This window comes from Callorhinus ursinus, unplaced genomic scaffold, assembly GCF_003265705.2.
Source record: "Callorhinus ursinus isolate GAN/ISIS: 27379988/994484 unplaced genomic scaffold, GSC_fseal_2.0 scaffold9, whole genome shotgun sequence".
Taxonomy (NCBI): domain Eukaryota; kingdom Metazoa; phylum Chordata; class Mammalia; order Carnivora; family Otariidae; genus Callorhinus; species Callorhinus ursinus.
The window spans coordinates 22,410,512-22,428,815 of record NW_027397071.1 but is presented as its reverse complement, the minus strand read 5'-3'; the positions used below and the strand labels follow the sequence as shown (position 1 = coordinate 22,428,815).

The 18,304-nt window shown below is 35.9% G+C and overlaps 1 protein-coding gene across 2 annotated transcripts in view; it reads left to right on the top strand.

Moving 5' to 3' along the window:
• Positions 1-18,304, top strand: part of ABCD3 (ATP binding cassette subfamily D member 3) — an 82,078-nt gene that overhangs the window by 30,915 nt on the left and 32,859 nt on the right. For both annotated transcript variants that reach the window (XM_025872234.2, XM_073896275.1), the window contains exons 4-9: positions 2,276-2,364; positions 8,564-8,633; positions 9,951-10,048; positions 10,395-10,518; positions 12,877-12,933; positions 15,084-15,226. In XM_025872234.2, coding sequence (XP_025728019.1) covers positions 2,276-2,364; positions 8,564-8,633; positions 9,951-10,048; positions 10,395-10,518; positions 12,877-12,933; positions 15,084-15,226 — 581 coding nt within the window. The remainder of the gene's footprint in view (positions 1-2,275; positions 2,365-8,563; positions 8,634-9,950; positions 10,049-10,394; positions 10,519-12,876; positions 12,934-15,083; positions 15,227-18,304) is intronic.

Sequence of the window (18,304 nt, the reverse complement as noted above, 5' to 3'; positions counted from 1 at the left end):
TTGTAGGGTAAATCACGACCTGACTCTGACCTTTCTTTCACTATCATCTTCTTAGAAGAGTCTTTGCTATTTTGTAGTCAGGCTCTGTGCTCTTATGATTTCATGACCTCATGTCTGTGACATCCTGCCCCCTTCCCCCCAACAAAAACAGATGCTTATAACAAATAGCTTCATGCTCGTTATTTTCTTGGTGAAGTTTTCTCTTTCTACAGCCCACCTGATTGAAGAATTACTTAAAATACAAGCTTCTCTGGAAAGATTTGTGTATTCCCCTCTTAATCAGTTAACAGTTCAGTGCTCATTTGACTTTTTAGCAGGGGTTTGCTGAGTGCAAAATGAATGTGAGACCTTGGATAGATCTCTGGGAGTTGGTAAGGGAGATACCAGGGCCTAACTTGGCCAAGCTCCCAGCTTTCTCTGGGCCTAGCCATGCTGCAGTCATGTTACACATGATCTTTGAGAATTATAAAAATCCAAGTTTAACCCCAGTTCACTGGGGGTTTCACTTAGAAATAAACTCATAGAAATCACAGAAGATTGGAAGTAGGGATAGAGAGACTAACTGATTTAGGAAATAGAGAAATGAAAATACTGCATATGAATATGTGGAGTTCATACATATCATGAGGTGAGGGACTGCCTAAATCAGTGCAAATCTTTGGTTTCTGACATATTCCACAAACCTACTAATCATGGAGATAGTAGTGATTCTAAGGGCATCCTTTGTAGAAAAAGGCATTTCAGGATTGTCGGTAATCAAAGTTTGCCAGATTTTGCTAAAGTGAGACAAGTAAAGTTGGTACTTATTTCAAGGAAAAATTAAGCTGAGAACAGAAAATGAAGGAAAAAATAAACGATCTTTGTCTAGTGTTACCTTTATATGTCAGATGATTAATTTAGGATTGAGACTCTATTTAAGGTCTGAATTAAAAGTTAGCATTACAGTTAAAGTGACATCTACATATAGTGTTTATTACAATTGAAAGATTCTTTTGTTGCCAATTGAATACCTAACTTTGAGATGGTGGCTGGGGTAGGAAGATGGGATCTTTGCTTTCTGGCAGACTTTGGGGTAGCAGCTATCACTGCTCAGTTACAAAAGCTTTCTTTGACATTGTCTTTTCTTGTGGCTTCATTATTCTGCCTCGTCTACACCTAAAGCGCTATATTTCTAGTACCTTCACCTTTTTTAAAAACAGTATTTGTTTTTGCAAAAATTACATAATAGTGCCACTCAGCACCATAACTTTGACTTTAAATATATTATCCAACAAATGTCCCTGCTGCCACATCCCTCTTCCTGACTTTAGCTTCTACAGTACTGTCATTCTTCCAATTTAGAAGAGTAAGTAGGGTCAGCTTTGAATGTGTGTGTGTGATAGAGTTTGGAGGATAAGTTCTCATGTCACCGAGAGAGAATGGACTCCTGACTCAGCCTCTCATCTGTTTTCCTCGCTAATTCATCTTCCACAACAGCATTGCTTAGGTGAAGTTCTCAAAATGACACTTTTTAACACTTTGTTTAATCCTGCTAAATTCTGTTGGATATGCAGTACTGTTATTCATATGGTTTCAATCTGTTTCCTATTTCTCATTAAATCCTTTATCTTTTTTTTTTCTTTTTTACTCATAATCTTCCTCCTCTCCTTTCTTTTCCTTGGTCTGTTTAATGTATTTCTAACATCATAACCCTCTTTCCTCACTCAGGCCTTCCTATCCTGCCACTTATTACATGAAGTCATGCAAATATACTTATCTACTATGCTGTCTTCTTTTTTATGTGTAAATCTTGTCTTAATCACTAAATTGAGGGCAGGGCAGTATTAGAGATTTTTCCAACAAATTGAGCCAGATTTATTCCATTAGGCCAATTTTAGCCTTCAGTATTTGCTCAACTGTACATTAATAGTTACTGTCATTTTTCTTTATTAGACTTCTGTACTAAAAATATAAGACCATTACAGTACACTGTGACTCAGGGAATCTGCTAGCTTCTGTTAATTGTATGAAGGCAAATCACTGGACCTGCCTGGGGTTCACTTTTGAATTCTGGATGAGAAAGTTAGATTAAATGATGTATTAGGCTTTTTTCACTTATATTATATTTTTAAATTCTCTTAAAATTATATTTAAAAATTGCCTATAGGTAAAATGTCAGCCACTGTATTAAAGCTAGAATAAAGATTTGAACTTAAAAAAATCTTTACCAAGGTAATGTTTCTTTTAACTTTTTAAAAATGCATTTATTTAGTTGACTATACCTGGTTTATTTTAGACAGGTTACTTGGCACTTATTGCTGTTATGCTGGTGTCTCGAACATATTGTGATGTTTGGATGATTCAAAATGGGACACTCATTGAAAGGTACTTTTCTATTCACCTTCCTCCTGTATGTACAAAATACTGATTTGTCTCATATTTAACATTGTCTTAAGCAAGAAATAGATTCTCAATTAGGTATAAGTACTTAAGTCAAATTATATATTTGTTCATTTACTTAACGGATGTTTATTGAGTATCTCCCATGTGCAAGGCACCAGCCTACTCTGTGATAGGGGTACACTGGTGAACAGGAGAGACTCTGTACCAAGCCCAGCAGGGCTGACAGTTTATAGAGAATTAGGGACAAGGAAACAAATTAAAATGCAGTATAATAAATGCTGTAGCGGGGTTTAAAAAAGTCACCAAATTGGATGTCTGAAATTAATGAGATAATTTGGAGGAAAATATCAAAGCATTTCAGAGAATCATATTGAGAATGTTTATTAGAAGTAAAAAAAACAGTTTGTAGACATTTCCTTCCATTTCTGAAGTTACTGCTTTATGTTTTTTTCATTATAGTCTTTGTACATATTATATTATCACTGTAACTGATAATTTTGAATTTAAAAACTTATAGTAACAGTTGGGATATTAACATTTATCTGTTAAAGATTTTATTCCTCATGATACCAATCTGAATGTCAGAGTAAAACATTTTTCTTGGAATTCTGTTTCCTGGTATGCAGTATTTTATCAGAAAATTTCTTAAAATACTTAATCTAGTAACTTTTTGAATCTTGATTTGCTTCTCAGGATTTGTAGGATGAGGAAGAACGCTTTATGCACATGTTTTTCACTCTCTATGAGAATAAAGAAAATTATTTGCATAGGATTAAAACCCTAACTACGTGCCTCAGAACACGTATAATTGTGTAGGCTCTTGTATTCAACACAGGTCTCCCTGAAACCTGTGCTCAGTGCCCTGCCTTTTTCTTCTAATGAAAGTAATACATGAACACAGCTAAACGTCAAATAATCTTACTGGACTTAATCACAAACACATCAATTCTGTGCCCCATTCTTCCACTTGTAACTTCCATTCCCAGAGCCAGTTGTTTTCTTTTTACTGTTCATCTCTACCTCTGCATTTCAGTGTAACTTGTGTTACTGTCCTAGGTTTTTCAGTTTTAGAGAGTATACATTTATTTCTTACTTTGAAAGATGAGAATTAGCTCTTTTATACTCCTACCCATGCCCATCCTCTTGTGTTTTACTTTTTGTCACATTTTTTGTTAAGTCAGAATTTATTGTTTACAATGATTTTGCCTGTTTACCGTGAGCCACATTCTGTACTTTGGTAGTTTCTTTGATATACAACTTTTTGTTTTTCCTGGCACTTAAAAATTACAAGTTTTTGTTTGTGCCTTAGTTCTTTGCCTACTTCTTACTAATTCAGCTCAAGCTTATTGACAACACTGTAAAATCTCACTATTGTAATATGGTCATATACACCAGATGAGCTTTTGATTTTTGTCTATTACCACGCCACCCTATACAATTGATAGTTTCTTTTCTTTCTTTCCTAATATGTATTGATTGCACTTTAAGCCCATTAAAGAGCAATCCAGTTTGAATTTGCTTTAATTATGATCTTGGGAATTTCTTTTATCTTTCTCTTTTGCATTAAATAACCTGTTTTCTGAATCCTTTGTCTTCCTTTTCCTTAGTTTACTTTCTCATTTTGGCATGTACAGTGTTTTTCTGAGAAAAAGCACAATGGAAGTAAATTTTTGAGACCTGAACTCTTATACTTGATTGATAGTTTAGCTATATTTATACATTCCAACTTGAAAATCATTTTTTGTTAGAATTTTGAAAGCATCACCCTGTTGTCTTCTGTAGAGCTCAGCAGTTCTTAGCTTTGGTTGCAGGATGATTAGAATCATCTGGGGAATTTTGAGAACGATTAATACCTGGGTCCCCCCCTAGAGATTCTGATTCGATTAGTCATTAGTTTTTGAAACATCCCAGGTAATTCTAATGTGCAGCCGTGGTTAAACACGGCTGGTCTAGCGGCCGTATTGGGTGTTGAGGCCCATTCCTGTGCTGCTTGCCCTTCCTTCGCAGTGGATCTGTTTTTATCCCCCTGTGGAAGCTTTTATGATCATTTTTTTTATTGTTGATGTGTTGTTAGTGTATAGGAGTTTTACTGAATGTCACTGTGAATTTTTTTTTCCATTGTGTTGGGCACTAGGTGGGCTCTTTTCAATTGAGCAACTCATTCTGTATTCTGAGAAATTTTCTTGTGCTTTTAAAAAATTCTTCCTCTCCATTTTTTTCTGTATTTTTTCTGGAATTCTATTACTTGAGCGTTGGAACCCTAGACTGATCACCTGATTATCTTATAATTTCTCTACTGTTTCATCTCTGACATTTTCTAGGAAATTTCTTTTTACTTTATTATCCAGTGAATTTGTATTTTCATCATTTTATTTCCAATAGTTATCTGTTTCTATGGATGTTCAGTTTTAGAGCAATCATTCTTGCAAGTATGTGACTTTTTTTTTTTTTTTGGCTTCCTGCATTACTTATTTTTTCTTGGGCCTTTGTTCTCATTTTTGTTGTTCATGTTAGAGGCTTTCCTCAAGTTTGTCACTCTTGCCTGTCTATTCATCTTTAAAAGTGAAGGACTAGGGGCGCCTGGGTGGCTCAGTCGGTTAAGCGACTGCCTTCAGCTCAGGTCATGATCCCAGGGTCCTGGGATCGAGCCCCGCATCGGGCTCCCTGCTCCGCCCGCAGGAGGCCCGCTTCTCCCTCTCCCCCTCCCCCTGCTTGTGTTCCCTCTCTCACTGTCTCTCTCTCTCTGTCAAATAAATAAAATCTTAAAAAAAAAAAAAAAAAAGTGAAGGACTAAAAAATGTGCTAGAAGCCAAGTTGAGGGCTTACTGATTGGCCTCCCTGAATGATGTTCAGAGAGTCTTGTCATTTTTGTGTGTGCCCTAGTGAGGCATCCTCTTAAAAATTCTAAGAAGTTTGTCATAAACATAATTGAAGTGTTTATTCATTGCTGCTAGCATGTCAGCTTTAGAAGATCAATTTTATTGCTAAGTTCTGCTTATATGAGCTGTGTGCATAAGTAATTTGAATCCTTTGTATAATGTAGAGAAGGCATGTATCCCCTTTTACATGATTATAAAATTTTATATTTTTTCCTTTGATGACTTTATCATCTAAGTACCATATCTGTTAATAAAAATACAGGCTCCCCAAATACAGCATTGTTAATACCAAAAATATGCAGGTTATATCCACTATAAGCATCATATTAGCTATCTGTGTAGAAAGTCGCATATTACATATAAAGAAACTTGTACAGCCTTGGTATAGTATAGAAGAGTACTTTATTTTTTAAAGTTTTTTCCCTTTTATTCACATTTTGTGATTTCATGTTTTTGTGATCCAGAAGAATAATATTTGTTCTTCTAAACTAGGAATTTCCAACTTTAATTGAATAGATGCTGATTTTAATTTTCTCATAGTCTTAATGTCCTGGAGAAAATGCATTGCCAAGAGTAGGTGGTACATTAACTGGTGATGATGGACAAGAGGAAGATTATTAGCTAGCATAAGCCAGCTTGTAATTCTACTAGATAGTCAATTTGTTGGGTACTCAGTTTTAACATTTAGATACGAGATAAAGAAAAAAATGAAAAAAACAAAGACTATTTAAGAGTTTCTAAAAAACATTATTTTGATACTATTTAAACTTACAGAAAGGTTGCAGAAATTGTACAAAGAACTTCCATATACTCTTTAAAAAATTTTTTTAAAGATTTTATTTATTTATTAGCAAAATCAGGGGGAGTGGCAGAGGGAGAAGCAGGCTCCCCACAGAGCGGGGAGCCTGATGTGGGGCTTGATCCTAGGACCCTGGGATCATGACTTGAGCCGAAGGCAGACACTTAACCGACTGAGCCACCCAGGTGCCCCACTTCCATATACTTTTAACCCATATTCATCAATTGTGAAACAGTCATTTTAAATTGTTAACTTTCTCCTTGATAAATATTTTTGACCTTCTGTATATGAGATCTTTGATATCTTGATATTTGGTTAAATTTAACATTTTTAAACATTATGAATTCACAATGTGGAGCAGTTGTATTTGAAAAATAATACATAGCTCTAACGTGCTCCTAAAGCTGCATTATAAATTGATTTTTCTGTTTTTCCCTTATTGCTTCTTCCAAAAGCTTCTTCCAAAACCTCTTTTCTTAAGAAAGAGGTTTAGATTCATCTGTTTCTGCTACAAAAAAGTCTGAAAGAGATTCATTCTGGTCCTTAATGTACATTTTAATATCCTTTACATCTTTTAGGCTTGTTAACAGTCGCTAAAGACTGTGGAGTATGGGCAAATTTTAATAGGACAGACTCCTTTAAGGTAGAACCTGGAAATTCCATGATAATGGAGGAGAATCCCTCCTACCTTGTTGCTGCTATAATGTAATTATAGAGATTTACTTTATTTTCACCCATTTGACTACAGGCATTTTAAAATCACTAAATTATCCTTTATAAAGATCCTTACATGTTTTAGAAGTAAAATGATATAAACTGTAAAATTACTCTTTATTATTATTTTTCTTTTGCAGCGGAATAATAAGCAGAAATAAGGCTTTATTCAAGAAGCCATTTTTTAAATTTATAGCTGCTGCCCCAGTGGTAAACCATTGCTGAGTGATAGCATGAGCTTTACCAAATTTTCTAATCGTGTGTGTTTCACAGCGTGGGCAGCGCTAAAGCACTTTGGTTTTATGTGAAGTTTGGTTCAAACAATTTTAATCTAAACCTCTAAACTTTTTGCACTGTCTTAATTGCTCTTGTTTTTTTAATATTCTTATTTCTAGAAACAACATTTTTATGTGGTTCTACTTTAGCTTTTTTCTAGTTCAACTTAAATAAAAAAAATTATTTAGCACTTCTATCAAAATTGGACTATTAATTTTCCTATCAGTCTAAAGTAGCATTTCCCAAAGTATGTTCTATGGAATGCCAACTGTGGCAGAGGAAATGATCCGTGCTACAGAGCCCTCTCAGAGTTTTAATGCACAAGCTTTATGTTACGTTGAGAGCTTTGAGAAGGTCTTTGATAAAGACGTGTTAGCTTTGTTTAACCCAGGTTTTCTCAAATTTACTTGACCATGCACCTTCTTTGCTCTAAAAGACCAGTTGGCATTATTCACCTACTCCCTCATTAAAAAATCAGATTATTTCTATATCCGATACTGTATCATTTTTTTGGTATGTGGAGCTAGGTTTAAATCATTTAGTGCAGTGTTTTTCAAAATATATTTTACTTACATTTGGTGAATGTTAATAAACATTCTTTGAAAAAAGATATGTGATCAGATAAGTTCTATCTTTCTCGTAGATCATAGATATATGGTACTCAGAGATCCTTTCCTTAGATGATATAATGGTTTTCAAAAAGTAGAATTCTTACTTAAATAAGTTCTTAATGGATATTTTTAGAACAGATAAATAGGTAAATTAATTAAGAACATAAAAGAGGAGTTGGTCTAGTTGAAGTGTATTAACAGATCTGAAGCCTCTGGAGAACCATTCTGAGGCTCTAAGGAACCCCACTAGTCTACTAGAGAGGACTTAGAATTTAGTCCTCGCATCAGCAGATAAGGCTCCACGGGTCAAATCCCACTGCCATCTGTTTGGGAAAATTTTATTAGGATGCAGCCAGTCTCATTCTTGGCTGTTTTTCCTCTGTAGTAGCAGCACGGAATAATCGGAACAGAGACCTTCTGGCCCACAAAAGCTTAAAATATTTACTCTTGACCTTCTACAGTGAGAGTTTGCTGATCTGGCATTAGGCTATCTCTGCCATTAGTTCATACAAATGAGCATCAGGATATTAAAGTATTTAAAAACAAACACTAGTTTATTTCATCCATAATAACCCATTGCTGGCTCTCTAAAGTTGTTAGTTGTTTCTCCATCTAAACCCCCTTTGTGGCAGCAGAAGCCTTTTTTTAAATTACCATAAGGAAATCATTGTTATTTAATTTTGCTATTTATAGAGTGATTTTTCAAGAAGCCTCTTTCAAATGATCAAATTTCAAAAGTTGGAAACATGTTTCTGTAAGAAAATATTTTTCAGCCTCTTTTTTCTTATTGATTCTTTTGAATCAATAAAAACTTCCAAGAGTAATTTTAGAGCTTTACAGGTTTTCTTAGTGTTAAATATTGCTTCTTTTGCAACTAATGCATTGCATATGGTGGTTTGCAGTGGTATCATTGGTCGTAGCAGGAAAGATTTCAGGAGATACTTATTCAACTTCATCGCTGCCATGCCTCTCGTAAGTGGAATTCTTTAAAAATCTTTACATAGGGAATAATTTGGATCTTACTAAAATCTTCAGAGATTCTTTACTTCTTAAGTTGACTTTAAAGATTTATGGGAGTAAGTTCCTATTTCAAGTTTAGTTTTGTAACTTTTGGCAGAATTTTTCAATGTAAACCTTTATACTAGATAGTAAGAAAGGAGTTATTAGGTTGGGTTCAGTTTCACTGTATACATTATGTGGATGTGTCCCTATGTGTTGTTTTGTTCTAACATTTAGGCCAGGGTTTCTCTGATGTTTAGTAGCATCCTACTTGATGGCAGTAGTGCCCCTCCCCCAGTTTTAACAACCCAGGATGCCTCCAGGACATTGCCCAATGTTGCGAGGAGGCTGAGGTGCTGGTAGGTGTGGTGGCAAAATCACCTGGATTGAGAACCATTGCTTTAGGCCATAAACTATTATAGTAACTGGAAGCACTAATGTAGTTGAAGTGAAATTGGAATTTATTATCAATAAAGGTCAGTGTTTGGTTAAATCATTAGTGATATTTTTAGCTTGGTTCTTACTTTACTGCCACTATAAGAATTTTAGTATTATAAATATGGAAGTAAAAAAAAAAAGCTTGGTTATAAAATCCAGCTAATTAAAAAATATGTCCGAGACTTAATAAAGCTTGAGGATTCATGTACATGGCTTTTAGACCTTTACAAAAATTGAGATAAGTGTAGATGTCATTAAAAGATCAAGATTCAGTGGACAACCATTGTTTTCTTGAGAAAATGTTTATGTAAATGTGAGTTTGGAACTATGGAAGAATTAATTTCAATATAATGATGGAAAAGAGAAGTAAAGATGACTCTAGAAATAATCTGGAAATGGTATTAGTTGGTATGAAATTTATAATTTTTTTTTAACAAATGCAACTAGAATTTCATTGTCTAGGGTCATAGTGCTTGTAGTAGGAAACAGAAGATACAAACGTAGATGTCAGGACTCCTTTACATTGGATCCAAAGGGGACAGATTTGGCTTTTTGTTTGTTTACAAAAGAAGTATCAAAATGGTTCTCATAATTAATGATATTAATGTATTGTAAAATTGAGTTTCAAGTAGAGTTTTAATATATCAGCATAATATAGCCAATTGCATTTGGCTTAGCATGTTCTCTTTTATCTTTGTACAAACTGAGTAAAACAGAACTGAATTATATCAATTTGAACTATCAGTTACAAAAATCATAGGATTTGGGAACAGAGCTAGTGCTAGAGAAATAAATTACAATTTTACAAGTAGAAATGAAGTAAAACTAGTAATATGTGTTTGTTTGTTTCAGATCTCTGTAATTAATAACTTCTTGAAGTTTGGGTTAAATGAGCTCAAACTGTGCTTCCGAGTAAGACTAACTAAATACCTCTATGAGGAGTATCTCCAGTAAGTGATAACCTATTTTTATATTAAAAATACTTGAATAGAAATGCTTATGATATCAGATAGAAGTTTTTCTTTTGTATTTGATATATCAAGGAAGTTCTCTTAGACCCAGAAGCACGTAGGCAAAGACCTCAGCAATTTAGACTCTAATCCTGGCTCTTCCATTAATTTGCAAGTCATCCTTCTCTGGACTTGCTTCCTTATCTCTAAATCTTATCTCTAAACAGTCTTTTAGGCCTCTCCCAGCTCCAAACTTTTCCGTTTCTATGAATTTGCACTATGTGCTAGAATGTGATTTTTTTTTTAAATCATTAGTTTTAATGTCATTTTCTTACTCCTGTTTTAGAGCTTTCACATATTATAAAATGGGAAATCTGGACAACAGGATAGCCAATCCAGACCAGCTGCTTACACAAGATGTAGAAAAGTTTTGTAACAGTGTAGTTGATCTGTATTCAAATCTTAGTAAGGTAAGTTTCTTTTATTTTCTTTTTAAAAATTATTTGTTACTTTGTTGAGTTTTGAATCTTAGCAAATTTATATAGAATTGATTTGATGGACATAACAGCATATGACTAAGTGCTTTCATAAGAAAATTAGAGTTGTTATAATAGTTTTAACTACAGTTATTTAATTTTCTCTATTATGTTTGTGAGGTGCTTTGGCCAAGAACGAAGAATTTAGTGTCTTATAAAGATTTTGAATGAATTTTGCAGGCCGATTACAGTAAAAACAGAAATTTGAATTTTTGTCACTTGACGTGTGGACTTGGGGCAATTGTTAGAAATTGACCGTCAGTTTATGTTTCCAGTTGCATACCCGCAACACTAGGCTGGGACGTCTTCCTGTCCATTTCTGTGCTTCAGTATCTCTAATTCTAATAGATCATTTGCATAATGGCCAAAAAATCTTCACAAGATGCTAGTTGATTTCAGTTTTCTAATTTCTATTTCCCCCCACCCCCACCCCAGAATATCGCCAGAGCTCTTGGGACTGAGGATAGGCCTTAACCAGGTTTCTTCCTGCCAGTTTCCTCAGTTCTTACTCGTCTCGCTGTCTTATATCTCACCACCGTTCACAGCTTTTGCTGTAGTCTTCTCATTAAGTCCTCTTCTTTGCCATTACCTCCTGCCCTGTCTGGGACATGTATGGGGCACCGGCAAGATCATCTACCTGGCATTTCCTCCCCTCTTCATCTTAGATGCCCTATTTCCTACTCTAATCCACATGGCTGCTCTTGGTCTGGGGTGGGAGCTTGTCTCAGAGTGGACCAATCATAGTATCTTTGTCCCTGGCCACAATTGATCCAGATGCCCAGTCTACCCAGTGCTAGACACAAGAACTCTCTACAAGGGGCTGGGTCACATTGTAAAGAATAGGAATGCTCTTGCTTTTACCATGTGGATGGAAGGAGGACAGGCAGTTCTTAGAGAAGTGCCATGTATCCATAAGAGCTTCCCCTCATGACAGGCCCGTTATTAGGATGCCTTTTCACTTCATGGCAAACTTTTTATTCAGCTTTCCAGAAGCCTTTGCTTACTGATTCTATACTCTAGGAACTCCGACAACTCTAAATTATTGATTAATTCAGCCTCCTTTTCTGCTCCCATTGCCACATTTTGTTGTCTGTGTGGGTAGTGGTGGGGGAGTATATATACAAATTTTTGTGTAGTTCTTTAGACATTGTTAGGTATTCTTTACATCTTGGCACTTGTGCAACTCTGTAGCTCAGGTCTTGTCACATTGGCAATAGGGAAAATATAAAATAATTGTAGTGGGCTCTGCACTACTGTATATTTACTGTTTTTAACATATTGTTTGAACTGTGACTTAAATGATGAATCATTTTTGTCAACTTTTAAATGTACTTACATTTTACAAGTATGTCTAGCTTCTTGATAATTTTTAAGGCAAAGGGCGCCTGGGTGGCTCAGTTGGTTAAGCGACTGCCTTCGGCTCAGGTCATGATCCTGGAGTCCCGGGATCGAGTCCCACATCGGGCTCCCTGCTCAGCAGGAAGTCCGCTTCTCCCTCTGACCCTTTCCCCTCTCATGCTCTCTCTCTATCTCATTCTCTCTCTCAAATAAATAAATAAAATCTTTAAAAAAAAAAATTTTTTTAAGGCAAAAAAGAACAGGTTAATCTTCATAGAAGCCAGCAGAAAGGGGTGGCTATAGACTTAAAGTGAATGAATATAATGGGGGTTTTTTGAAAAACACTTCAAAATATATACAAACTTTTGGTATGTCATTTGAGTTGTCTCTGTGTGTAAGGAGCAGTATATTAATGTCTTGTTTTAGTTTTAGAAGCTTGAGTTTTATATCAGAAAATTATAGGCTTATTCAATTATTTTAATATATGGATGTTGTGATAAAGTAATAGAATTAAACAATATTACGGGCAGGAAGAACCTTTCGTTTTATAGGTGTAGATATATAGAAACCAGAGAAGCTGGTACTAGATTTGAGGTTACATCTCAGGTCCTTTTTATTCACTGTCCACACTGCATTGAGAAATTACTTATGTTACTAATGGTTAATTATCATAGTAGAACTACCTGAGTTGTTGGAAAATGGTAAATGTTTTTCCCCTTGTTGGGTCAGTAGACCTTGGTCATGCTGTCTCTGTTTTAAGTTTCTTGAGAATAAGAACCATTTTTTTTATGTATTTGTTATCTATATACTGTTTATAGTACATTATATATGATGGGAACTCTCCATGTTGACAATTACGTGTTAAATGTTGAGTAGCATTTTATATTAATTGTGTTTTATTAGTAATCTACACAATTTACCTCTTTTTAATTCTTTATCTTCTAATATTTACAGCCATTTTTAGACATAGTTTTGTATATCTTCAAGTTAACAAGTGCAATAGGAGCACAGGTGAGTTTAATCTATCTTTTAAATTGCTATAGTACTATGTTGTAAATAGCTGGATTGTAGGAATTTTTATGTATCTCAAAGAATGTGTTTTTACAACATGTACCTAATAAAGTCTAGTTATAAAATAATACTGTATTAAAGACTTTAAAAAGTACTCTAATTTGGTGTTTGAATTTTCCTTAAGTTGGATATTTGGAAAATTTTTGTGGCATTAATAACCAGAAGTGCTTAAACGTTGACATCCAAGTTCTTATGGTTGTAATGTCTAAAAAGAGATTTGGATGCAGCCATTTTAATATGAAACTTGAATGTTAAAATATCAGAAATGCCTTTAGATATAATGGTTTTTAATATAATATGTAATTTTATACTTATATAAGTGGTTGACTCTCTTATGAGCCTTATTACCCTGTCTCTCTATTATTTGTGTTAGTAAGAATGACCCTTAAATTTTGTCTCAGTATTGTCATTGAAATATAACTTTAGTCATGTAATATGTGATGTTACTCTTACATATTTATTACACAACCATGTAATAGTATGGCTGTACTGTGTATATATGTACATGTGTATGCATACACATCTTGTAGTTGCTTGATATATAATTTATATAGTAGTTTTTGCTACTTTCCAGAACACTGGGGAAAGTAGGTTTTTATTTGAATTTTCTTACCTACTGTCCTAACCTTCTGCTACCCTTGTTTTTTCTATAAGCAAGTGAATAGGCCTAATCCCTCTTAACTTTGTGCTGCGATATTTTTATGGTACTTGCTACATTTTTATAATACCTAAATATCTCTCCATGTATTCCTATTATCTGATTCTGCATTTCTCAAAGGTAGAAACTGTTTTAGTTCTCTCCTTTGGCCATTCTTGCATTGACTATTGAAATGCATTGAATCAATCACATTTAATTAAAAAATATTGAATACAAATTATAGTCCACACATGTTGTGCTAGGTAGTGGGGATAAAAAGATGAGTAAGACACAGTTCCAGCTGAAGAAGGTTTACAATCTAGTGAAAGAATAGATATTCAGACAATTATAATGCAGAATAATAAGTCCAGTAACAGAAGTTTGAATAAAATATTTAGTGTCCGGAAGAATTGGAGGTGTTATTTGAGTTGCTCTGAGGAGGATGAGTAGGTATCCGTTAGATATGTCAGGCTTGCCAGGCATAATACCAACTTCATTGAATGGCATGTTCAGGAAATAGTTTTTTCAGTATGGCAGGACATAGGATATAGATGGGAGTGAGGGAAGTGCCTGTGATGAGCTTGGAGAGGTCAGCTTAAAGCTTCTCTCTTGGGTTGGTCAATGGGTGATGAGGTTACTCACCAAGTTAGAAGGTATGGCAGCTGCAAGCAAGATGTAGGAGAAGGGAAAGGCAGGTAGAGTTTGTTTGGGGGACTTTAGCTTGAAGCCCTACAGATTAGTGAGGTAAGGGTATATGGTACTTACTTGGAAATACTATCTTGGATTCTAAAGAGTGTTGGGGGTAGAGATAAAAATTGGGGAGGAAAGATCTAAGGAAGAAACCTCAGGGAATATTAACATTCCAAGAGAAGGCAAAAAAAGAAGTCTGAGAGTGTCTGTGGAATCTTAAGGGAATATCAGGTAGAGTTCCATCAGAAGAGTTTTAGATGCCATAGAAAGAGTGAGGACTGCAATTAGGAGTTTTTATTTTTATTTATTTAATTTTATTTTTAAAAAGATTTTATTTATTTGACAGAGTGAGAGAGAGGGAGCGAGCACAAGCAGGGGGAGCGGCAGGCAGAGGGAGAGGGAGAAGCAGGCTCCCAGCCAAGCAGGAAGCCTGACTCGGGGCTTGATCCCACGAACCTGGGGATCATGACCTGAGCTGAAGGCAGATGCTCAACCAACTGGGCCACCCAGGTGCCCGCAATTAGGAGTTTTTAGGTCAGCAAATTCAGGAGAGTTGGGGATGAGATATAGTGTTGGAGGAGGAACAGAATAGATGAGTAGTTTAAAGTGTGAAGGCCCAGTGTGTATTTTCCCAAAAGAGAAATAATTAAGGGGAGAAAATTAGCCAAATCAGTGGAGTTATTTATAGAAATTATGCATGTTGCATCCAGGGAATTTATTATGATATCCTTGAACTTTGTGTATTCTCTTCCAATAATAATAGGGGCCAACAAGTATGATGGCCTACTTGATTGTTTCTGGGCTACTCCTAACTCGACTTAGAAGACCCATTGGTAAAATGACAATAACTGAGCAAAAGTATGAGGGAGAGTACAGATTCGTTAATTCCCGGCTCATCACAAACAGGTAAGAAGAAATGTATTAAATTTGGCTCTACTAAAATTTTGTTTTTATGGATATTGATGTCATATAAGTTAACTCCAAAAAGTCTGGAAGGCACTGTTACCAGAATTGTGTGTGTGTGTGTGTGTGTGTGTATTTACCTCTTTTGAATAATACATTATGAAAAATACCAGTTTTATAAAGTAGTAATCTTCAACATTTCTTTTTCTTAACTGTGTAGTATCCCTGGTTCACCTCTTCATTTCTTTTATTGACTAATTTTCTGTTAATTTCACTTTAAACACACTCAAAATACAACTCAAATTCAAGTTTCCTTATAATACTTCTTCAAAAAAAATTCTGTCAGGGCGCCTGTGTGGCTCAGTCATTGAGCGTCTGCCTTCGGCTCAGGTCATGATCTCAGGGTCCTGGGATCCAGCCCCGCATCGGGCTCCCTGCTCGGCGGGAAGCCTGCTTCTCCCTCTCCCACTCCCCCTGCTTGTGTTCCTTCTCTCACTGTCTCTCTGTCAGATAAAATAAAAAAAGAAAATTCTGTCTCAGTTTATCCACAAATACTTTTATTTTGAGACTGTGTATGCTCAGTAATTCAGTCACACTGCGTGTGTGTCTACCTATTTTCCAGATAGTTTCCAAAATAGGAAGAAAAAGTAGTAGGCTTTGGAGCCAGCCTGACTAGTTTCAAAATCTGCCTCCTCTACTTATCAATTATATATTATATGACTTCTGGCAAGTTATAGCTTTACTTTTCTTGTTTATAATAGAGAATATAGGACTATTGTGAGGATTAAATATGGAATATATACAAAGCTTCCAGCACAGGTTTTGATATGTAGTAGGTACTCAGTAAATTTTCTCATGTATTGATCTGTAAACTTTTAAGTCATTTTGAGGGTCTTAATCTTTATTTAGTACCCTAAAGCATTTACAAAATTACTTAGAAGATTACTCTTTTAACCGTTCCTTCTTCCTTTATTTTCTTATATTGCTAAAATGGTACCAGTTTTAAATAGGGTTTTGTGCTCTAGGGAGGTGGAGGAGTAGACGGTTGGTTGAGTGGAGAGGTGAGTTGCCAAGTGAATGAAAGATGGTATCAGCTAGAATGCTTTCTTTTGCAAGAAACAGAAAACCCTGACTCAGGTAGCTTAACAATAAAGACATTTACTACTTGACATAAGAACTCTTAAGATAGCCCCATTCCAGGCACAACATGATCAGGGCTCTGGCTCTTTGATGTTCTCTTGGCTCAACCTTCCCTTGTATGTTGCCCCTTTCCTCAGCCTAATTTTTCTTATGATCACAAGATGGCAAAAGCAGTTTCAGATCTCACTCGTCTTCCTCCCCTGTAAAAAGCCCAGAAATAAAAACAGGCCATCTCTTCAAGAGAGCAGGGCAACTTTCCCAGAAGCCCCACCCCTGACTTTGTTTCACCTCTCATTGGCCAGAATGATCACTTGCCCATGCCTTAAGCAATCAGAGGCAAGTGATTGGCTTAGACCAAATGGAACTCATTCCTTGTAGATGGGGTTGAGGCCATTCCTAAACCATTTGGGTGCATAGGAAGGGATAGATGAGTAACTAAGAAAATTGGAGTTCTCTCACATAGGAAGAAGGATGTGGAAGAGAATCAGTGATGGATAGGCAGCTAGAGTATTCTGAGTCGTTTTTGCCCTTTCAGGTTTTAGACTGGGGCTAAAATGAGTCAGAAGTAGAATGCTCATCTCGTCTTCCTCCATAGGCTTAAACATTCAGAGGAGGTAGAATGAAGTGAGAAAAGTAATTATAGATATAGAATTGTTTCTTAAACTGGAATTGTGATGCTTTGGGGTTCTGTGTTGTTGTGTCAAGGAAATGGCGAAACACAGGTCAAACATGATTCATCTTTATACAAAGTTAATTTTGTTTGAAGGGGTTGAGGCAAGAGCTACCTTGTTTTTATAATGGAAAAAAATGCAGGTACATTTTGGAGTAGAATATAAAATTCACTTACATTTTTAAGGGTAAAAAAGAAGCTTTAAAGAAATACTGGGTGTTTATCGAAGGCTTTTTAACTGTACCATCTAGACTCCTATGTAAATCTTTACTTTTCTCTGCTGTTAGAGTTATTTTTCTGGGAATTTTACATCGTATTGAATAGTGAGTGGAAAGACTAGACTCTAGAGTCAGATGTGAGTTACAATCTCAGCTGCTTGACTAGCCAGCTATATGACTTTGACAGACTTGTCTTAACTACACTGAACCTTTCTTCATCTGTAAGAATGCCTCCTTTCTTCTAGTCAAGATTCTTGTGGCCCTTATGGACCCATTCAGGCCAGCTCAAGAAAAGGGGAGTTGTGAGGATATGGTGGAATTCCCAGCATAAGAACGACTGCAGCCAGGGCTCCTGGAAGCTGGCACTTGTGAACTCGTTCAGACTTGGTTTGCTTTTCAGTCTTTCAAAGGCTGTGTGGCATGGCATCACTCTGTAGCTTCTCTTAGCTACGTTGTGTTCTCCTCTCCCTCCTGGAGGGTCTGTACTCTATTTGTCATCTATAATGGCTGTCCCATCCCTGCCTTCCTAATGTCATAGCATCTTCCTTCTTATTTCTTATTAAAGAAATTCAATTAATTAAATTTCTGAGAACTAGCTCAGCACATCTTTTCCAACCAGGCTCTATATGTGGCATATGCAACATGTGGATGCTGTGCAGTCTGTGATCCCATTAGGTGTGTATTTCTGTGCCCTCTGATGAGCTGAGCTAGGAGCAGGATCTCAAGTACAGGACTGGGGCCACACGCACCCATTAAGCTTATAGTCTTTGTTTTGTTTTTTTTTTTTAAAGATTTTATCTATTCATTTGACAGAGACAGACACAATGAGAGCGGGAACACAAGCAGGGGGAGTGGGAGAGGGAGAAGCAGGCTTCCCGCCAAGCAGGGAGCCCCATGTGGGGCTTGATCGCAGGACCCTGGGATCATGACCCGAGCCGAAGGCAGACACCCAACGACTGAGCCACCCAGGAGCCCCTAAGCTTATAGTCTTAAGTGTCCATTTAAATAAAATATTCAGTCATAATAACTGTATTTCAATTATTTTTCAGGCAC